The sequence below is a fragment of the Ovis aries genome, chromosome 1 (genome assembly GCF_016772045.2).
Source record: "Ovis aries strain OAR_USU_Benz2616 breed Rambouillet chromosome 1, ARS-UI_Ramb_v3.0, whole genome shotgun sequence".
In the NCBI taxonomy this organism is placed as follows: Eukaryota; Metazoa; Chordata; class Mammalia; order Artiodactyla; family Bovidae; genus Ovis; species Ovis aries.
The window spans coordinates 166,981,931-167,005,597 of record NC_056054.1 but is presented as its reverse complement, the minus strand read 5'-3'; the positions used below and the strand labels follow the sequence as shown (position 1 = coordinate 167,005,597).

Sequence of the window (23,667 nt, the reverse complement as noted above, 5' to 3'; positions counted from 1 at the left end):
TGGACATGTTAACTAACCTTATTGTGAAAATGTTGTACACCTTAAACTCACACAATGTTCTGTCAACTATTTCTCAATAAAGCTGGAGGAAAACTTTTAAGGTTGGAAGAACTCAAAAACAAATCATAGCAAATACATACAAGGGAATACAACTCAGCAATAAGAAGGAATGAACTATCAGGTGAATCTCTAAATAATTATGCTGAGTAAAAGAAACTAAAGCAGAAGGATGAGTTATGAAGGATATGAGGAACTTCTCAGGGGTGATGAGTATGCTCATTTTCTTGACTGTTGTGATGGTTTTATGGGCATGTGTCAAAATGCATCAAATTGTTTTTTTTAATATATGCAGTTCATTTTATATCAATTATATTTCAATAAAGAACTTTTTTAATGTTAAGGAATATATATCATCTTTTACTATTTCTTGGTCAAATCAATTCTTAATTAACCAACTATATTATTGTGCTTAAGATGCCGTAAGAAAATTCCACTGATGATTGAGTGACTTAAACAAAATCCCATTGGTTGAATGACTTAAACTGGTTTTCTCATATTTCTGGAGGCTAGAAGTCTAAGATCAGGATGCCAGCAGGTTTGGTGTTTGATGAGACCTCTCTTTCTGGCTTGCAGATGGCTGCCGTTTTGCTGTGTCTTCAAATGGCCTTTCTTCTGGACATGCCCAAAAGAAAAAAATCTCGAGTCTTCCTCTTCTTACAACCACACAACTAATCATTATAACAAACAAACCACTCAAACACATATACACATTTTTATTTAGAATTAGAGACTCAAATACAAATTAAGTACAATATAAATTAAACCTTCATTAATCCACAACCACTTTAAATCATTTACTATTTCTATAATAAAAGAGAAACCTAAAACTAGTGAAAAGTCAAATTATTTTTAAACTTGTATTGTTAGCAGTAAAATGATTACAAAACACTCAAAGAAACTTAATCAGAAAATGAACAAAGCCTCTACAGAGTGATCCCTGTGATCCACTAAAATCACTTAAGAAATTAAACAATAGTATGATTTCTACTCATTCACAAATAAAAAGCACCTCATTTTTAAAAGACAACTAAGTATCTGTTTCTTTCAGGGCAATGAGGACTACTCTGTTTACTTGACTTTTAAATTTAATATGGCACAATAGGTTTGATCAATGAAAACAATATCACTAAAAATGCTTAGAATGTCCCTTACAGACCATTTTTGTTTTATTTCATAAATAAGGAAGTCATATATTTAAAAGTTAAAATATTACAATAAATAATATGGCAAAATAAATAATCAAGTCTTTCACTTTTCACTCGCAAGTGGGAAACTGACCAGACTCATTTTATATTTTCCTTTTTTATTATGTCTCAATTCTCCAGAAAAAAAAAAATTTATAGTTTATATTACTGTTATAAATCCAAGTCTCAGAATTGGTGCCAAAAAAACTATCTAACTAACTAAAGGGAGACAGTATATCTTAAGTCCCTGTTGTTTCTGAAAATACTTATTAAAAGCGGAGCTGGACCTATCTTAAGTAGATTAACAGGAAAATAAAATGTTATGTTGTTTATATATTTAAAATAATCCAAAACAAAGGACAAATCCACTCTCAAGAATGGCACCCACATATTCAAGAATAAAGTATTCCCCATATATACTAACAACTGTGTGGCTAAATATTTTCCTAAAAACATGCATATTATAAGGCCTTTTATAATTGAATTTATAAAACCAAACTATATTATTTATGTATCAACTGTCATGATTGAAGCTTTCTGCATATCAGGAGAGTTAAACTTTAACATCTGTTGTTCTGAGAAACTGAAGATGAAATATAATCAAACTAGCTTGAAAATTTTATGTATCTCAGCAATCTGTTATACTTCTTGTCATCAATGAAATAGACTCCAAGATGTAACTATTCTTTCCAAATGTTAGTTTCTACTGCATTACTCTTTAAAAACGATTTTAATCAAATCACATTTCTTGGAGAAAATTCACTCAGGTTCTGAGTGAAAAAAATCAGTTGTTTTCTACAAGTAACTGCCTTGAGTGGTAGAGCTCTAGCTCTCTTAGAAGTAGTATTTCGCTTTCAAAGAAAATGAAAAATATGTACAGACTTTCTACGGACTTACTAAAAATAAAAAAAATAATAGAATGTGTAAAATAAAAGTCTGGAATACAGTAACTTTTCAGTTTCCAGAGTTTCTTTTCCTATAAACTAGCTATAACCTCAGAAAAGTCATCTAAGTTCTCTGTGCTTTAGTTTTATCTTTAAAACAAAGAGATTAGAATAGACAATCTCTAAGGTCCTTAAAATTCTCACATGGTATAATTCTGTGCTTCTGAAGAAATATTTAATTGATATACTCAATTGGCCATACATCAAGAGAGTTGAATTAAAATAGCACAGACGAACTAAATGTCTATTAGAAAAACACAAATACTGTGGTAAAGCTCAACTTCCCAAACCATACGAGGCCCATTCCCTCTTCAGCCAGACCAAAGAAGAGCCCAGAGTTAAAACCAAATATCTTGGTTAAATAATTTTAAATTACACTGTAAACCTATTAAAATATATTATCTATGCCACAGTTTTCCTGCATTCTAATATACATTATTTTCATCCTATTTACATTCAAGGTAATCTGTACAGTCAAGGTTGGGGGCTACTTAATATTCTTGCACTTCAAGACACTAGTAAAGTTAAATAGAATGAAGAGTAGGATATTAGTCATTATCATATTCTGCCAATTTCAAATTAAAAGGTATGCTGAATACCATTTATGGGCTAGAAAAACAAGGCAAAGGTAAAAAAAGGAAATGTTGCTTGTAAATGCTAATACTCAAATGAATTCAGTTGTGTTTTGCCATTTCTCAAAAAAAAAAAAAAAAAAAGAAGAGGGAGGAGACCTCAGCAGAAACCCACTAGGTAATACTGAACCGCAACATTTCAGGAGCTTTTATAAGAAATTAACAGGCAATTAATGCACCATGAAGCAGCACTCTGGTACTAGTGCAGTGCAAGTTGGTTTTCCTTTGTCTAACTACAGGCAGCAAATGAGGCACTTAACTATAAAATAGAAAAATAGGGTAGATTTAAGAAGAAATTCAAAATCATTCAGGAAAGATAATCAGCATTATTCAAAAAGTTAAAAATTCTATTTTTATTTAACACACATCAGTGTTTCACATGCTTCACTAGGGAAAATCTTTTGAATGTAAGACTGCTGTTTGTTTGTAAGAGACAGAAAATCTTTCCTTTGCAAGAGATTCTGGATTTCTTCTCAACCTCAGGATTTCTTCTCAACCTGAGTGCTACATATTTAAAAACTGAGAAAAGAACATCTTACCCACAGTGAGGAAATGTTTCTAACTCTCAACATAGTATAAAATGTGATCCCTGACTTTACTCTTGGAAGGATCAGCTTTTATTTTATGTAACTTCAAAGAAGGGGACCTAGTGACTGTAACTGAATAATGAATACATATTTAGCACCTAAATTTAAAGAACACTTAATTATTGCCATAGTTTTAAATCATTGTACACACACAGACTGGGGGGAAGTCAGATATGTGTGTTCAATGATATTAGAACATTCTCAAAGATTAGAATCTCAAGCTTCCAAAAATTACCCTTGATTTGCAAATGCATTTATTAACATTCAAACACAGTATTATCATTTCTTCCTGGAGTTACAGATATATACTCTTTTTAATGAATAAAGAAATAAATGAGGTTTATTTTTTCTTTACCACCATTAAGTTGTCTTCCAAATGTGGCACTTTTTCAGATTTAGATGGAAAATAGTCCTTATTAAAAATGTCATTCCTATTCTACCACTGGTATTATTTTAAATGTTCTTTTCTGTGAGGTCAAGAATGAAGTAAATGACCATGGGCCTCTGCTGAAATATATAAGCAAATATAAAGCAGGAACAAAGAAAGCGTACATTAATTTCTGGCAACATACTGGCACATAAATTCTTATCTGTGCATGTGCTTAGTCACTCACTCGTGTCTGACTCTGTGACCCCATGGACTGTGGCCTGCCAGGTTCCTCTGTCCATGGGGATTCTCCAGGCAAGAACACTGGAGTGGGTTGCCATGCCCTCCTCCAGGGGATCATCCCGACCCAGGGATCGAACCCAGGTCTCCCACATTGCAGGTGGATTCTTTACCAACTGAGCCACCAGGGAATGCTTATCTATGGGGTGAAAAATCACTAAATGAAAAGATAATAAATGTTTGGTGGGATATTATCCCAAGTGAATGGAGCCTATACCTAACAGAAATATTCTTGTGTTGCCCTTTAAACGAGCTTCACTTTAATTCTGGACAGACAACTTTGCTTCATATGTTAAAATTGATACATAACGTTCAAGTTTTCCATGAAACAACTTAATTATTCCCACTGAAAAATCCTATCATCTTACCTTTTTTCCTGTTTGCTTACAAGAAGTCTTTCATGGATTAATAGGGAAGAAAAAGGTTTAAAAACACATGTTCTTACTCCAAAGAGGCTGGCAAATTTCAATAGTTCACAATCCTATATGTCATTTATATTTACTGTACCAAATTGCATTCCTCACTACATAATTAACTTTCTCACATACAGAAGAATTAAAAATTCTCTTATTTGCATCTTTAAGGTAAAATTTCTATCTCCTTTAAGGTATTCTAGTTTATTTCTGAAAGGAAATGAATACATCAAAACATCGGAACACTGTTGATGCAATTTAGTTGTTAATAAAGTGCATGTGGCTTTCAATATAAATATTGTTTGATACATTATAGCTAAATAAAAAGCTAACAAAACAAAAAGGAAGATTTACCTCAGTACCTAGGTTGCAGGGGAAAAAAAATAGTAACAAAACTGGGAGAAATATTCTTCTTCCCCCCCAAAAAAGCCATGAAAATATTCTTAAATTAAATAGACTTCTGCTTTTCAAGCAACCAGACATGCTACACAATAATACCAACGTGCAATACCTGAAATGTAGAATCACATTCTGACTGCTGCCCTTGTACTTCTGCATTTAATTCACAATTCTCTGGTGTCTGGCTGACTTCATATGGCAAAGCGGGAGATACGCCTTGAGCGACATCTACAGACGCACTATCAGATACGACATCTAACTTTTCAGGGGAACGAGGTAGGTGAAGCTTACTATCTCCCGTCCCTTCATCAAAGTGTCTCCTCTCATCAGCGTCATCTAGCTGCTGAACTGAAGTTAGATACTGTTCAAGCAGACTATTATCCTGCTCACTGTTTGAGCCTTCCTTACTCCATTCACCATGTTCTTCACTAACATCCCCTACGTCTGACTCTTTGCCATACTTGACAGTGTCAATGGAATTCCCCATTATGGAACTTTCACTACCTTCTGTGGAACTTTTTTCAAAATCCAAAGAATCCTGTACACAGTGAACTTGTTCAGTTAAGGAGGAATGAAAACCAGAGTCTGGAAATTCTGGTAAGGATTTCTCTTGAGGAGCTTCATCAGGAGCAATGAACCAATCAGAATTTTGATCAGAAGATGGCTCCTGACTTTGGCTGAATAAAGGAGGTTTAGATGGCACCAGAGTACTTGATATAGGGGGAACATCAATATGGCAGGAACTTAGATGCTGGTCCACAGTCTGTTGCCAAGCTTGTAGAGACCTTACCTGCAAACCAAAGGATACAGTTTCACTACAAAACATAAATCACGCCTATTTTACAACTGTCCTTTGAGGTTTCTTTCCCCCCTAGACTCAGGAAGTTGGTAAACAGCAGATGGCAAAACTGGAGTTAGAAATGTCCTGACTCCCCTGATCCTTTCCACAGCACCCCCAGCTTAGACCTGGTTGGCAAAAGCGGTTCACGTTGTTGGAAAGCAGGAAAGCAGGGATGGGCCAAAGCAATTCACTTGCTCCTACTAGAAAGATAATCAGAAGCACAATAAGGCACATACAGCTCACAAAGGGGTCAATGAGGTTCTCAATACACTGAAGTCTATTTAACAAGAAACAATAGAACCTATTAATAAGAGTAGATTCTCTAAAATGGGAGTCTCATGCTAGATACCCATTTCAGATAAGAGTTTTTAAAAACTAATAATGCAGGATTTCCCCTGGTGGTACAGTGGATAAGAATCCCCCAGCCCATGCCGGCAACACAGGTTCAATCCTTGGTCTGGGAAGATTCTACACACCGCAGAGGCCATGTGCCACAACTACTGAAATTGGTGTGCCTAGAGCCTGTGCTCTGCAACAAGAGAAGCCACCTCAACAGAAGCCTGAGCACCACAATGAAGAGCAGCCCCCGTTTCCTGTAACCTCAGAAAGCCCTCTTGCAGCAATGAAGACCCAGCACAGCCAAAAATTAATTATTTTAAAAAGAGAGGGAAAAAACCTAACAATGAAGTATACACAACTCTAAAATACCTAAAAATTCCTGGAGTTCTTAGTAATACGATCTTTACTTCTTTTTCTTTCTTTTGGCCGCGCTACACAGCTTATGGGATCTTAGTTCCCTGACTAGGGATCAAACACACACGCCCTGCAGTGGAAGCGTGCAGTTCTAACCACTGGACTGCCAGGGGATTCCGGACTTTTACATTTGTAAAGTATACTTAGAACCTCAGAATTTTACTGTAATACGCAACAAGAAAGCAATATAGAGATTTTTTTGGTTTCCCTTAGACCATCTTTCAAGGTAATCCTTGATAGTAGTTTGATATGTATCATTCCAGACCTATTACTATGTATTTTCAAAAATAACAGTATAGATAAAATCCTATTATAACAAATTCTTTTCTAAAAATACTTCCAAGGAATAATCACCGAGAACTATTTGTGGGGATACAATAGTAGTAAAACCAATGTCTGAACTGTCCCCATAGTGTGCTATTTCAGGATTCAAACTCTCTACCTGGAAGTCATGTGGACTTTTTAGGACATGCATATTGTAGCCATCACACACTGTTTCAATCATCTTTCATTCAAATAGTCTTAAAAGATAAGACAGCTACCTGAAACTTAAATTGGGCCTTTCATATCTATTGGACAGTTGTCTAATATCCTTCAATTTAGCACTTTCCGTCAGTGTTATAGTTCTTTATCTTTCTGGTCAAAATTATGAAAATATTTTTGTTCAGATTAAATAAAATGTAACAAACTGCACTGTCCTAGTTCAGAGTTAGTGGCAGTGAACACAAACCACATCCTTAACCTTGAGAAAGGGTGCTACCTCACCAGTAACTATTCTATGATTACCTCAGTAAATCTAGAGTTTTTCTTCATTTACACAGTAGGTAAGTCAGCAGGAAGGGGCTTACCTGGTTCCAGAGGAATCTGACAGCCTCTTCTTGAACAAATTTTTGAATCCGTTCTTCATCTCTTTCTTTTCTTAATCTACAATAGTTCGAAGTCCATTACTGACACAAGAAAGGGTGCTTTGAATTGTACTTCTCATTATGACAAATAAACATATACATTGTAAAGAGATTAATAAAATATAAGTGCTTTCCACTTTTAGAATATCTAAGTGAAACTTTAGTTTTAAACTATGACTCAACATAGAAGCCAAATTAGATGTGACTGAAATTCAGATTATACTGATTCTACAAAGTATTGCTAGTACTGAAAAATAAAATATTAAATGGCTTTTTTTTATCTGGCCTCAATTTTGCAGCCAAACACACAGAAGGAGCAAGAGCAGCAGAAAGGATCAGAATCACAGCTTCAAAGAGAAGAAGAGAATGGTCTCCTCTTTGAAGAGACCAGCAGGATTAATCCCATCAAATTTCACATCCCTGTTTGCTCCAGGTCCTGACATACTCCTTGCTATCATCAACAGACTTCCCTGTGCATAACTTCCCCTCATTCATTAAAGTTTCACTGTGGGCTCACTGTCCCCCTTCCATACTTAAAACTTATCACAGACCTACGGTTCCCTTAGCTGTCCAGTATCTCTTAAACTGTCACCCCGTTTTGTTCTGAAACTCTGACCTACTTTCTCTAGCCCCTCAAGCCTTCTTACTGCACAATGTAGGACTTCTGAATTATAATCAGCAAACCCCCATATATACACTCAGATTCTTCTCTGAACTCTTCCTTGACCAAATCAGACGCACTTCCAAGGGCCCTGTAGCCCTCTCAAGTAGCAGCTATTTTTTTCACTTATACATCAGGGTCAGAACACTGCTTCCACTGCTGTTTACAAATGATTCTTAACCTTCCTCCTGCAAAAACTCCAGCCATCCTGCTAAATTTCCCCAAACTCTTTTTCAAGTACTGAGCTCTCACTATCGGCCCCCATTCACTGAACCCTCAGCACTAGTATTCTTCTCTGCCCTGTGGCCCTGGTCATTTCTGGAGCCCTTGACATTCACATGGATGCTCTATCTAACAATCATCTTCAGTCCCACTCTGGCAGTAGTGGCGGTGTAATTGCTAAGTCATGTCAGTCTCCACTCTAGACTCAAGTATTTTGACTACACCATTTAAAAAAAATGATTTCAAGCACCAACACAAACCTCTCAGTTCACTTGTTCTTGACACAATCTGCAACAACCTGGATACCCAATCCTCATCTATGACCACCATTCAAATGATGTCTTTCTCCTGTCTTTCCTTTTACCTCATTTAAATTCCAAGATCTATCACTATAATCATCTCCCTTCAAAAAGTCTTCAGCTCCCTTGATCTTCCCTCTCTCCCCTACCATATTCACCTGGGAAAAAAACCCACTCCTGGCTGAACTGGGTCCAAAATCAGAATAGAACAGCTGAGAGCTGCTGATAAAAATCACAGTTTCACTTATTGCTTCACACGTTTCAGTTTTTCCTCATACTATCCAGCAATTCTCCATTCCCTTTGTAAGTTCACTTTTAAGATAAACACTCCATACTTCACACCTCTCTTCTTCAGCCTCTCATCTCACATCCTCACCCACTCCTTTCCAAGTGCTGACCACATCTTGTATATTACTGAAAAAAGAGAAGCACCCATCAGACAGGACTTCCGCATCCCCCACCATCAATACCTACCACCTTACCCGGCCCTGCTCCTACCTCACTCCCTCCGCTTGTGCACCGAACCTCTTCTCTCACCTTCTCAAGAACTTCTGCCCTGCACTTCTTTCATTGCTCTGCGCCATCAGTTTTTCCTTCCTTATTGAATCATTTCCACCAACACATAAACCTCCTCTGTATCTCCCATCTTCTTAATTCCAGATTCTCCTCTGGCAACCACCTGCTCCCTTCTCCTCCTCACAGCAACACTCATCCAAAGCTGGTTGTGCTCACTCTTCACCTCTCTTTCACTATTCAGTCCTTTCCAAACTGACTTCATCCCACTACCCCCTGAAGCTACTCTTAGGAAGTTCACTGGGCAGGAAAGGGTTAACTTAGCAGGACTGAAATGTTCAAACTCAAACATCCTAAAGACAGGACTGGCCTTGACCAGCTTCTGAGAGATAACCTCTAAACCTTTGGAATATCCTGCCTGATTAGAGCACCTTTGTACCTCTGAGACCTTGGTTTATGCTAACAATGTGCTTTATGGTGAATACCAGTTTGGTTCACCTGAGACCCTGGGCTACAATGTTATTGGTTTGACCTTGGGTGGCGGCTGAGGTCTGAGTAGTTAAGGTCAGTCATATGGACTGACCTAGGTTAGGTGACTGTCCGCCAATAAAAATCCCAGATGCCAAGGCTTGAGGAAGCTCCGTGGTTGGCAATACTTCATGTGTTTTCACTCATTGTTGCTCCAAGAATTGAGCCCCACCTATAAAACTGCACTGGAAGAAGACAACTAGAAGCTGGAACTTGGTCTCTCCAGAAGTTTGCCCTGTGTGTCTTCTTCCTTTGCTGACTGTAATCTATATCCTTTCACTCTAATAAACATAATCATAAAGAATAGCTTTTTTGAGTCAAGAGTCCTTTTTACAAATCAAACCTGGGCATAGTTTTGGGGACCTTCAACACACAGTCACTGCCAGTTGCTGAATCTGGTATACAGTTCTCGGTCCTGTTACAGCACCTCTCTTCTCTCTTGAAACATGGCCCTGCTGGAGCTGGGACACACTCTCTCCCAGTTCTCCTCCCTCTCTGGCTGTCCCTTCTCAGTCCCTTTTACTCTTCCTCCTCTCCCACTTGCTAATCCCAGTAAATACTGACAGGTGCAGTCCTGATACTCAGAATAAATCTATGAAATCCTAATTTCCCTGGGTGACAGTCATGAAAACATGTAAGCCAGAGAATGAACACATAACTTCCACCATAGCCACCAAATTTTAACCCCTTCTAAGTCCCTACTGTTTTCCTTAATTCTTATGTCATCTACTGGGTTCTATGTAGACTTCCTCATCGTCTCACTTTTATACTCATTCAGTTTTTCTATATTTTCTGTATCTTCTGTGTTTAGGTACATAGACGTCCATAAGGCATGCATTTCATCCAACATTTACTGCTATGCTGCATCTATATTCCAATCTCAGCACTAGATACGGAGGCACGTATTGCAGTCCTTGCTCTCAAGCTGCTTTCAGTACAGTGTCAGAGACAAACCTAGAGTGGCAACATGGTATGGAAAGTGTCCCAGACACTAGAGTTTGATTCAGTGTTCTGAATCAAAGCTAAGAATCTGACACCCCCAAACCAACAAAACAGCATCTTCACAGTAAAAGCCTTAAAACGGACTTCTCACCCACCTCCTTATTTCACCAGTTAGGCAGACAATGTGTTCTTGCATCCTGCGAAGACGGATTTCATAGCGCACATCTCTAGCTTGTGGGTTGTAGTTCCTGGCATAAAAGCCCCGCCAACAGGCCTGAAGCTTGGTGGCTGCTTCATTCAGTTTCTGGAGGGCAACTTTATCTTGTCCCAACGGAACAGATTTCTGGGTTAACAGCCTGCAGGGAAGCTTCTCTGAAGCTATTTGAGACCTGGCTTCTTCACTGTCTGGCTGCATATGGAAGACATTGTGTCCAACTGACTCAGGAAAAGATGTAAGACTGTGGGTGTGATCCTTCAAGCCAGCACTGGTGACTGTTGGCTCAGGACAAGCTAACAGTCCATCTTTCTCATTTACCTCTGTACCAACTGCACTTTTTGTCATCTGAACAGAATTCTCATTTGCAGCCCCCAAAGCCTTTTCCTCTTCCTTGTTTGATAAGCTCTGGTTTTCTGGCCCTTTCACAGATTCATCTGCAGCAGCATCATCTTCTAGGCTCAAGTTAATGCCTTGCAGCCTCAGCTCCACTGTAGGTGATACTGGAGAGAGTCCTGATGCAACTGGCATAAAAGTAGACTCTGAAGAGAGGAGACTGCAATTTAACTTGTCCTCATCGGTCTGGATGTCTTCCAGGTGCAGGTCATTTCGAGAATATCTTGCAGTGTGTACAGAGGTTGGAAAGTTATTCTTAACAGCATGTGATTGGTCATCATGACTGCTTATCCCAACCCAAGAATTGACTTGGATGACAGGTTCTAAAAGAATCAACAGAATGTCACTGGAAACATTAAATATTTACGGAGGGATTTTTTTTCAGTTGTATCCCTTTAATGAAATTTAATCCCTCAAATATAGTAAAAGGCAATGAAATTATTTCAGTAATTTCCTCCAAAATGCCTTAAAATATCAAACCAAATATTTTTAAGAAACTAAATTCTTGCAATAATCATAAAAATAATCAAAGTACTAGGTCAAGTCAAAAGGTGGCAGTCCTCTGAATGTTTTCGAAAATTAAGACATTTAATAGTTATAGATGTCTGTGTATATTGTTGTTGAGCCACTAAGTCGTGTTTGACTCTTTTGCGACATGACCCCATGGATTGTACAGCATGCCAAGCTCCTCTGTCCATGAAATTTTCCAGGCAAGAATACTGGAGTGGGTTGCCATTTCCTTCTTTAGGGGATCTTCCTGACCCAGGGGTTGAATCCACATCTCCTGCATTGGCAGGTGGATTCTTTATCACTGAGACAAAAGGGAAGCTGCCATTTGTGTAATATACATATGTAATAAAATAAAAGATCCAAATGTTCACTTGAGCTAACAAGTAAAACATTCTGAAAATATGTACTGTTTCCTGTTTTATGATACCAAATAGATCAAACAAAAAAGGACCGGAGATCAGTTAACTTCTTACCGCTTTCTGGGACTACCTGGCCATCTTGAATGGGGCTGGAATGCTCTGGCACAAATGATGCCCTTGATTCAACAGGAGACGACTCTTCATTGTGGCTCTGGTTCATTAACTGCCTCTGGTGAAATCTAAAATCAGAATACCCTATGTGATTTCACACAAATCAAAAAAAGAAAGCTTCTCTGCTTCCTTCAACAATTCGCCAGGTAACAATGTCAAGAAGGGAGAAGTTTACAAGTTTTCAGAGTACATACCTTTAATGACCTCAAAATTACAAAGTCTCATGGATAGAAAATGTTAAGAAATTTATTTTTAAATCACAGTCAGACACCATCATAAATATACACACACAAACCTTCAAAGACAGGATCTCTGATGAAAGACGTGACTACTAAAAATGCTTCTAGTATATATAACGTTAGTTTTCTTTTTACGTTTTTTCTAAAAGCTTTATTTATTATTTGGTTTTGCCTGCGTTGGGTCTCTGTTGCTGTGCATGGGCTTTCTCCAGCTGTGGTGAGCGGGAGCTACTCTTTGTTCTGGTGTACAGGCTTCTCACTGCCAGTGGCCTCTCTCTTGCAAAGCTCGGGCTCTAGAGCTCGGGCTCAGCAGCTGTGGTGCACAAGCTTAGCTGCTCCACAGCATGCGCCATCTTCCGGGACCAGGAATCGAACCTATGACTCCTGCATTGCCAGGCGGATACTTAACCACTGGACCACCAGGGAAGTCTCTATAATGTTAGTATTTTAAAGCCCATGTAAAACACCCACATTAAAAGAACAAATGAAGTTATTTTAAATCCCAGGCTGCCAGGCTGCTAGGCTCTCCCCACTCAGGAAATGACTAGTAAGCAATGCAGCTACTGGGGAGGAAACCAGATTGCACTGCGTGGTTTGGCTCCTCTGAAAGCCCACTGTGGTGACCAGGGCCCCAGGGGTCCAGAAATGTGGCTGCAGCACTCTCTCCAATCCTGCTAACTCTGCAGGAAAGTTGCATCAGCCGCTACAGATAAATGCGCTCACCTCTGCTTGCTCAGAATCTTCTCTAGCTTGGCATCCTCTGCAGTTTGAAGGCCCAGCGTAGAAGTGAGAGGACAGACTGTAGCCAGATACTGGACAAGCTGGATGTGCTGGCCAGGCCGATACGCTCTCCCCTTGCCTTGACTATATAGCCATTCAGCTTTTAAACTGGAATTGGGGGACAGAAAGAAGGGCTGGCACTGGGGTAGACAAGATACATTTTCAGGCAGTAATGATCTTCCTTCTTAATATGCCTTTCCAGCATCACTAGATGTTTTTCATGAATAACATTTCAGTTAAAAAGAAAAATTATCCTCTGCTTTACTCTCCTTATTCTTGTTATGGTTTAAACATTTTTTCTTGCTTAGGGGCACTTCCAATGATTTGTACTAAATGGTTCCAAATATTTTAAAATTATCTTCAAAGAAGCAATAAGTATTCCCTCCATTCACTGTCAAACTGAAGTACCTAAATACATAAACTGTGTTTAAATTCACTAGTTCATAATGATAGTTTTTTTAAAGCCAACTGGTCACAGTTGAAGGATGCTAGTGAGCTACCATCTCATCATCTTTAAAAACTGATAAAGGGGGAGAATTAAATATTATTAATTCCATTTTTCCTATACAAACTATACCAATGAGTAACCAAATAGTTACTCCACAGAAGTATTCCAGCTTATTTAAAAATGAATTATAGAATTAAAATTTCACCATTTTGCAACTCTCAATGAATTAATGGATTTAGGCACTGACCGTTAACAGCTTCTCATAACATAAGAGACAACCAGATACCATGTGCCTCTCAACAGGACCCAAAAAGCTGTTCTTGACCCCACAAAAATCTGATCAAACCTCCACCTCCAACTACCCATTTACAGAAAACACAAAAGAGGAGAGTATGTCAAAGCACATGGGGACGCAGCAATTGGCAAAATAAGCACAGTAGGAAACTCTGTAGGACAAAGAATTTGATTTCTTCAATAACCAAAAAGAGAAAAGAAAGCAAAGCAGAGAGACAGGGGGCCCACAGAGAGATCTGAAAGCATCATCTTGGACCTCTAGCCAAGCTGACCTTTCAAATGACTCCAGCCCTGACTGTGATCACACCACAAGACCCCAAGTGAAAATGACCAAATCAGCACAGCCAACCCATGCAGCATGCAATAAACAGTAAACTTTTAAGATACTGAAAAAGAGAACAAGAAAGATATATTTTAAATACATCAAGTAATTACATTGTATGGCCTTATTTGGAACCAGTTTCCAAAATTCTATTTAAAAACTGCATTTACGAGGACTAAACATAAACACTTAATATTTGGTGTTATTAAGGAATTATTGTTAAATTTTTTGAGATGTGATAACAGTATTGTATTTATTTCTTTACAGACTGACATTTCTCAAACGTCCCACATAGCTCCCAAATTGGAGTGATTACGAAATAGGCTGGAGTGATTATGTTTGGAGTGATTATGAATAAGGCTGCTATGAACATGCTTACGCATTTTTTCCAGCATACATAAGTTCCTATTTCTCTAGGGTATATAGCAGAGTCAAATTGTTAAGTCATAGGGTATTTATATGTTTAAATTCAGTACTGTCAGTTTTTCAAAGTGGCGCACAATTTATACTCCTAGAACAGTTAATGAGAGTGCCAATTGCTCTACATAGCCATCAAAATTAAACATATTGCTCATACTTCTAATTTTAGCTACTATGGTGGGAGCTCCATAGCAACAAGGAAAAAAAATAATCTTTCTAAATTATCAAAAAGTCACTATAGTGGGGACGGGAGTTATGATGAGTGGGACAAAGAAGACCTCTGCAGTGCTGGTTACATTTAGTCTTCTTTTCAATGGTGATTATACAGATATTCTAAAGTATTACATTTAAACTATTTCTAAATTATATGCTATCACAACAAACTGGAAAATTCTTAAAGAGATGGTAATACCAGACCACCTGACATGCCTCCTGAGAAATCTGTATGCACGTTAGGAAGTAACAGTTAGAACTGGACATGGAACAACGGACTGGTTCCAAATAGGGAAAGGAATACGTCAAGGCTGTATATTGTCACCCTGCTTATTTAACTTATATGCAGAGTACATCATGAGAAACGCTGGGCTGGATGAAGTACAAGCTGGAATCAAGATTTCCGGGAGAAGTATCAATAACTTCAGATAGGCAGATGACACCACCCTTATGGCGGAAAGTGAAGAACTAAAGAGCCTCTTGATGAAAGTGAAAGAGGAGAGTGAAAAAGTTGTCTTAAAACTCAACATTCAGAAAACTAAGATCATGGCACCTGGTCCCATCACTTCATGGGAAATAGATAGGGAAGCAATGGAAACAGTGACAGACTTTATTCAGGGGGGCTCCAAAATCACTGCAGATGGTGACTGCAGCCATGAAAGTAAAACACACTTACTTCTTGGAAGGAAAGTTATGACCAACCTAGATAGCATATTCAAAAGCAGAGACAGAGACATTACTTTGCCAACAAAGGTCCATCTAGTCAAGGCTATGGTTTTTCCAGTGGTCATGTATGGATGTGAGAGTTGGACTATGAAGAAAGCTGAGTGCCAAAGAATTGACGCTTTTGAACTGTGGTGTTGGAGAAGACTCTTGAGAGTCCCTTGGACTGCAAGGAGATCCAAACAGTCCATCCTAAAGGAGATCAGTCCTGGGTGTTCATTGGAAGGACTGATGCTGAAGCTGAAACTCCAATACTTTGGCCACCTCATGAGAAGAGTTGACTCATTGGAAAAGACTCTGATGCCGGGAGGGATTGGGGGCAGGAGGAGAAGGGGACGACAGAGGATGAGATAGCAGGATGGCATCACTGACTTGATGGACATGAGTCTGGGTAAACTCCGGGAGTTGGTGATGGACAGGGAGCCCTGGCGTGCTGCGATTCATGGGGTCGAAAAGAGTAGGACATGACTGAGTGACTGAACTGAACTGAATGACTAATTTCTATATTCATATTTCAAGCAATATTCAGCTTCTTAATTTGTAGTAAGCTAGAAATGAGCTTGTCAGTTAATTCCCATGATAAATGTGACATTGGAGGGGTCATGTTCACCTTTCCTTCTGAGAAATCACATATCCATCCAGGACTCGGAGGCTTAGGCACCAACTGACGATGTATGGCCGATAATCAAACCCTGGGATGGAAGGTGTTGCCATCACACATGGATTATTCATGATTGACAACTGTTCCAGTTCAGTTAAGGATGCCAGAAAAGAGACCTGGAACAAAGGACATCTTTGTTGAATGAAAAGGACTACTCAGTGGCAAGCACAGGGCTTCTGCTGATTACATATCTCTGACAGTTTGGGAATGCAACAATTTCCCTCTTGTTTTGAAAAGTGACAAGTAATACTCTTATATTATCCACTGACTCCAAAAATTCCAACAATATGGCCATCTGTTTTTGCTGCACAAAGTCCTTTAGAAAGCACTGCTTCCTAGCAAAGAGAACCCTAGTTTGAAAACATAATAGAAGCCAGAAAAAGGTACAGAGTATGCCTTATTAACCCCTTTAATGTAGATGTCCCTCCACCAACAATCACTTCCCAGTGGAGTGAAGAGTGTAGCATTACAAATGAAATTAAGCCTTAATAACCTACTGACATTAAATAAAAGTGGAAAGAAAAATAATGGTCTTCTGGAGCCACGTGTTTCACCCTGATAGCAGTTTCTTCCAAGATGCTCATCTAAAGCAAGCTCACCACCTTTTCCTGCATCTCTCCTGAGTTTCCAGCTCCCGGGATCCCATAAGACACCCTCAAATTTTACCTCATTTAAGTCCCGGATTTCATTTTCCGCCAAAGAAAGTATAGCAAGACATCTGGGTAGATAAGCAGGTGCCATTCTAAGAGAGGTGATGATATTTCCATGTAAAAGCAGGGTCTTGAAAGTAAAAATGCAATGAATTACAAATGGAAATAGACAAACTGGTCTATTTTGATAAAACCAAAATAATGTATACAAAAGGAAAGTGATCTATTGTATTACAACTTCTCATCACACATAAATCAAAGACTATTAATGCTAGAAGGGTCTTAGGTGGCCATTTGGTCCAACTCTCTTTTTACATCCATATTCTAAGCTCAAGAAAGTTTAAGAGTTGCCAAAGAACATATGCTTAGTTTAGCAAAAGGCATGTTGCAAGTTATTTAAACTTGACAAACTTTCAACATACTTGTTCATTTCCTTTTAAAACATCAAAATAGAGGGTGAAAAAAGTGAAAGAAAACATTCATTGAAACAAAAAGCTACAGGGAATTCCCTCAGGGTATGGGTTCCATCCCTGGTTAGGGAAATAAGATATCCTGCTGCTGCTGCTGTTAAGTCGCTTCAGTCGTGTCTGACTCTGTGCGACCCCATAGACGGCAGCCCACCAGGCTCCCCCGTCCCTGGGATTCTCCAAGTAAGAACACTGGAGTGGGTTGCCATTTCCTTCTCCAATGCATGAAAGTGAAAAGTGAAAGTGAAGTCGCTCAGTCGTGTCTGACTCTTAGCGACCCCATGGACTGCAGCCCACCAGGCTCCTCCATCCATGGGATTCTCCAGGCAAGAGTACTGGAGTGGGGTGCCATCCTGTGTGCAGCCAAAACAACAACAACAATAAAGAGAAACAATCAGGTAGAAAGCAAATTTTCCAGGAAAGAGATATAACCCACAAACTATGATTTGCAACTATATTCTCTTGGTAACTTAAAACTTGAGGAAGGCAGAATGTACTTGATAAACCTGACTCAAATTCAAATTAAGACAGCAACAATGAAAAATAAACTGAAGACTCTCAATACCAGGATTCTGATAAAGTAATCATGCCTCCATTCCAGAAAAAAAAAAACTTTCAATCATCTTTAGTTCATTTGAATTCTCTCAGTATCTGATTACATCAAATTGTTTAGAGTAATTGTTATGATTTCTGCTAAAAAAATGGTAAAAGTTGAGCTAATAATACTATTTCTGGGGCTTAATGAATTCATCTCACGCTAATGATATCCAACGGAGCTAAAATATGGAAAAAGCCTACTCACGTTTTATGAAGCTGTTGATTCCAACTGTTACATATTTATTTTATTGCATTTCCCTCCATAAAAAGTGCTATAGGCAACAGACTTTCAAAAGTGAGGTGAATTTTGATAATTTAATAATATCTACCACTAAAAGGAAATAGCAGTCTTCAGTGTCAAACAGGAATGATTACTCTTAATCCCACCAACATGTTACGCACTATTGATGCTATACAACTAAAGCTACTAATGTTGACGGACTAGGCATGAAGGGAATTTCATCATGTTTGTTGAACAGTAAATAAGCATTCATTTTAACTACAATGACCAGTTTCAGTTAAAGCAAATCAGTAATAGAAATTAACAACAAAACGTTTCACACTTAATTTCTGGTACACTAAGGAAATCCAACCAGTCCATTCTAAAAGAGATTAGTCCTGGGATTTCTTTGGAAGGAATGATGCTAAAGCTGAAACTCTAGTACTTTGGCTACCTCATGCGAAGAGTTGACTCATTGGAAAAGACTCTGATGCTGGGAGGGATTGGGGGCAGGAGGAGAAGGGGACGACAGAGGATGAGATGGCTGGATGGCATCACCGACTCGATGGACGTGAGTCTGAGTGAACTCCGGGAGTTGGTGATGGACAGGGAGGCCTGGCGTGCTGCGATTCATGGGGTCGTAAAGAGTAGGACATGACTGAGCGACTGAACTGAACTGAATAGAATTTTTATCATAACGATCACAATTTATTCTTGCAGATCTATATACGGATCAATTAGGTCACTTTCTCTTGGTATTTTAGTATAAAGTTTCAGAAATGACATAGAAAACACACTTACCTTCAGTGATACCAATTTAGATAGATCACCTATCTGGGGTATGTTATTGTCTGATAAATCAAGATGTTGTAGAGAGGTGCAGGTGTTAATTTGTTCCATGGCCTATTACAAGAAAAGGAAATGTATTTCATGCACACAAAATCCAAAAATGGAAGCCTTCCTTGCAGCTTCCTACTTCCTTGTAGCTGACCCTCGTCCCTCCTCCTTACTGTCAGAAGCAGAGGAGCAGTGCTTAGCAAGAGAAAGACAAGGCAGTGGCAACAGAATTAGGCATATTGTTATATAGCAAGTTTCTACCTTCATTATCCCTCATCATATCATGCCAGATACTTACAGCTTGAAGGAACAGTGATGACACATGACAGTTGATATAGCATAGAGTTTACACGTTAACAGTGGAGCTAAACTGCTTGGATTCAAATCCTGGCTCAGCAACTTCTTGACTGTGTGAGCTTAGACAAGTTACTTAACTTCTCTGTACTTCAGTTTCTTCATCTATATAATACACATGAAGACTGTACTACTTTATAGGCTGTCATGAGACTGAATGACTTAAAACAGTTAAGCTAGTTAGAAGAGCAAACCTTACATGCTTGATAAGTCAGTTTTCTTCATTTAAGACCATTCCCTTGTCTTCAATATCAAAAAATTAGACACAGAAAACAAAAAATACAAACAATAAAAAAAAAAGACACAAAAATACTGATTAACTTACCCAAAACGATCGTTACTAAGTGGTGGAAGCAGGACCAGAATTGAGAGCTCCTGACTTTTAAAACATTCTATTCTTCACTGTACCATTAAACATGCACACAGAGCTTAATTCTGCATGAATTTTCAAAATGAGATTTTTTTTTTTTTTAGTTTATGGTAACCAAAATTATCTTTGGGGAATGGGAGTGGATACTTTCATTTTTTATTCTACTTAATTCTCTACTGCTTAAATTCCTTGTTCATAGCAAATACTTTTGTGAAGTTAAAAAAAAAAAAACTACTAAAAAAAAAAAAAGAAAGAAAGAATTCACCTTGAGATTATTTCCTGCCAAATTCAGCCATTCCAAATGAACCAGTTCCTTTAGGCCTTCCACAGAGCCAATGCTATTATGAGGCAAATTTAACACCCTGAGTTGGGTCAGTTTGGCTACACCCATCATCCGCACCAGCCTATTATTAGCCACTGACAACTGAGGAAAGAAAACATATCATTATTCTTACTTTCACATTAGGGTGGCGAAAAAGATTTGTTTATATGGTCAAACATTCCCAAATATATAAACTCAGTTTGTACTTTTCACATATATTGTCTAAATATTCTGCAGTGTGACTATTTATTATTGCTGTCACTCCTAAGCAATAGAAAATAGAGATAAAGTTGAAGAATCCCACACCTCCTCCAAGTACTAAAAGAAAATATCTTCAACACAGCAACTACTTGAGAATGTAAACTCCACAATAATGGAGTCCTTACATTGTCTCCATCAAAATCTAGAACAATGTCAGACACATAAGAAGGGTCCAATAAATGTTGAATGAATGAATGAATCAACTTTTTACCTCCACCATGAGGTAACACAAAATGTTATGTTATTTAGCCAATATAAAATGTTTTCATTTTTAACAAATGCTCTTTGTATAGTCTACATTAGAGGTGACAAAAAAAGTGTTAATCTTCTGGAGAAATTTTTAAATTATCATTTAATAGTCATCATGAAAAAATTAATTTTTAAAATTTTTACTAAATTATTTTATTTTTAAATTTATTTTAGCTATTAATTATTTATAATTTAAGGCAATACTTACTACTTTCTAGGTTTACAGAGTTACATTTGTTACCTTACTGCTTTATTTTGTATAATAATAAACTGGTCTTATATAACTATTTCCCCCACACAGCAATACCTACCTGTACTAATTGTTTGCATTTCTCAAGATTTTCCAATTTAATAATCTGATTTTTATCCAGAATCAAAGTATGAATATCAGTTTCACAGGGTAAGTTTGGGCTTAATTTCTGTAGCCCTTGCCCTGACCAATTGACCACTGATCCTTGAAAAGAGAAGGGAAACTGTTAGAAAACACAAATACAAAGCTAAGCATAGGGATAAAATTATACTTACAAAATCTTATACATTTAGAGTTAGAAAACACTAGAGCAAAATAAATATCAAGATTTTAAAACTAAAGCAATCAACTTTTCAGTGACTACAGAATGAAATTATTCACTTTCCTTTAGAAGTATCAGATTATAACTAGATTTGCAATATTCATGTATGGATGTGAGAGTTGGACCATAAAGAAGGCTGAGCGCCAAAGAATTGATGCTTTTGATCCGTGGTGTTGGAGAAGACTCTTCAGAGTATCTTGGACTGCAAAGAGATCAAACCAGTCAATCCTAAAGGAAATCAGTCCTGAATATTCACTGGAAGGACTGATGCTGAAGCTGAAATTCCAATGCTTTGGCCACCTGATAGGAAGAACTGACTCTTGGAAAAGACCCTGATGCTGGGAAAGTCTGAAGGCAGAAGGGGAGGACAGAGGAGGAGATGGTTGGATGCTATCATCGACTCAATGGACATGAGTTTGAGCAACCTCTGGGAGATGGTGAAGGACAGGGAGGCCTGGCATGCTGCAGTCCATGGGGTCACAAAGAGAGGGACATGACTCAGTGACTGAAGAACAACAACAACTCAAGTTTCTATGATATTAAATACTCTGGAATTCTTCACACTTAAATGTGAACTATTATTCCATATTTTATGCCTAAGTAATGACTGTATTTTTTTAGATGTAACTAATCTTTTGATAGAGATCAACCTGCTTACAACCTAACTACCAGTATACCATAAAGTGCCCAAACTATTTTGAAAATCAAAGTATAGTTATGTTGACTTAGCTACAAGATGAGAATAATCTACCTACTTCATTACATTGATATGGAGATGAAAATCAAAACCCTATGAACAGCACTCAATCCCATTCCTGGCACATAGCATTCATAATAATCATAATAATATGATTTGGTATACTTAACAGACGTTCAAATTCTGGCTCCACTAAACACGGTGGTTTATTGGGCAAGTTACTGATCTCTTTGGGGCTCACTTGAAATGGCAACCCACTCCAGTATTCTTGCCTGGAGAATCCCATGGACAGAGGAGCCTGGTGGGCTACAGTTCACCGGGTCGCAAAGAGTCGGACACGACTGAGCGATTTCACTTTCACTTTTCTACTCTCTAAGATAGGAATGATAATAATACCTGCCTTATAATGTTACAGAGAAAATGAGATTAAAAAAAAAAGACACTCAAAACATAATCTGGCTCATATAAAAAGTGCTTTATAAATGTTAACTGCTATACTATCAGTATATTCATTGCCGCGGTGGACTGGGGAGGTGGAGTTTAAGAGTAGCAGCTATCTGAGGGAGGAGGGGCTAGAGAAACTGCCAATTTCAAATTTCTACCCAGATTAAGATTACTGCGGGAAATAATTATGCAAGATAGCTCTCCTGAAAGATATCAACGTTTTTCCATTGTCTAATGGCTTCTAGCATTTGGGAGGACAGGTGGTAATTGGATTTGAGAGTTTGATGAAAGCTATGTACCGACCCAGGAAAATGCAGAGCCTCTGCACACAATTCAGAGGGATCGAAACACCTCTTCGACCCTCTCTCTCTCACATAATGAGCCAGATCTAAGCGGTGGAAAGGGGCATCGACCCTCCGCCCTGGCTGTGACCCAGAGCTTCCGAGCTGTAACCAAAACAAAGGAGCTCCACTCACACAGTACCCACGGAAGCACCCACACCCCACGCTTGGGCAGCGACCAAACTAGATCCCAGAATACCGTCTACATAACAAGGGGTGGTGAACTGTGGGCTCTGAATAATCCTCAGATTTTATCTTGGCCATTGGGACACTTCCAAGAAAGGGTCCAACGTCAATCTAGGGAACTGTGTTAGAGAGTTTCTTGAACGTTCTAGGAACTGAGAGAAAGGGGGAGATTCTACAGTTTTCACCTGGGTACCCAGAACTCAACGTAAACATCCAAGAACGGTCACCGCTGCCAGAAACCCGCAGACCAGGCATCCTCAGGAGCGCGGGACCCGCGGCGCCCGGTAGCGCTAAGGTCTCTGGGGGTTTGTAGTCCCTTGCTTGGACCTCGCCGCGACACTGCAGAATGAGGCAGCGCCTAAGGGACTACAATTCCCAGAGGGCAGCGCGCCTCGGCGAAGCCCACAACTCTGCATCAAAAGAACTGGTCCAGAACTGCACCCATTAAACCTAGCCTTCTTCTCTCCACCTGGCAACTGTTTAATTCAGTTCTATGGAGTAAACCTCGGCACCCAAGGGTGGGGATCGCCTTACCTTCTCCAGGAGGCAAAGCCGCGGCGGCACGCGCCGCCGCCATACTTCCCGCTTGCTGTTAATACCAGGCAACCGTCCTCCCGGCTGCTCGGTGGAGCTAGTGGTCGGGAGGAGCGAGCTTGAAACTACAGCTCCCAGGATGCACGGCACCCAAACGGCCCAATTGGCTGCCTGCAACTAATAATGCGAAACCGGGTTAGAATCTGAGCCGCAGTGAGTTTGTGAAACCTGGTCAACTCCCTAATTTGGCAGAGAAGCAAACTATT

The 23,667-nt window shown here is 38.8% G+C and overlaps 1 protein-coding gene across 1 annotated transcript; it reads right to left on the bottom strand.

Annotated features, from left to right (window-relative positions):
* Positions 1-753: 753 nt before the first annotated feature.
* Positions 754-23,530, bottom strand: CEP97 (centrosomal protein 97). The gene is made up of 11 exons (XM_004002890.6): positions 23,402-23,530; positions 20,939-21,081; positions 20,061-20,219; positions 19,036-19,137; positions 16,967-17,080; positions 16,250-16,416; positions 13,163-13,327; positions 12,144-12,268; positions 10,706-11,483; positions 7,329-7,404; positions 754-5,676 (listed from the first exon to the last, which is right to left on the bottom strand). Exons 1-11 carry the CDS (start codon positions 23,442-23,444, stop codon positions 4,972-4,974), a joined length of 2,577 nt encoding a protein of 858 aa, XP_004002939.2. The 5' UTR covers positions 23,445-23,530; the 3' UTR covers positions 754-4,971.
* Between the last annotated feature and the right edge of the window lie 137 nt (positions 23,531-23,667).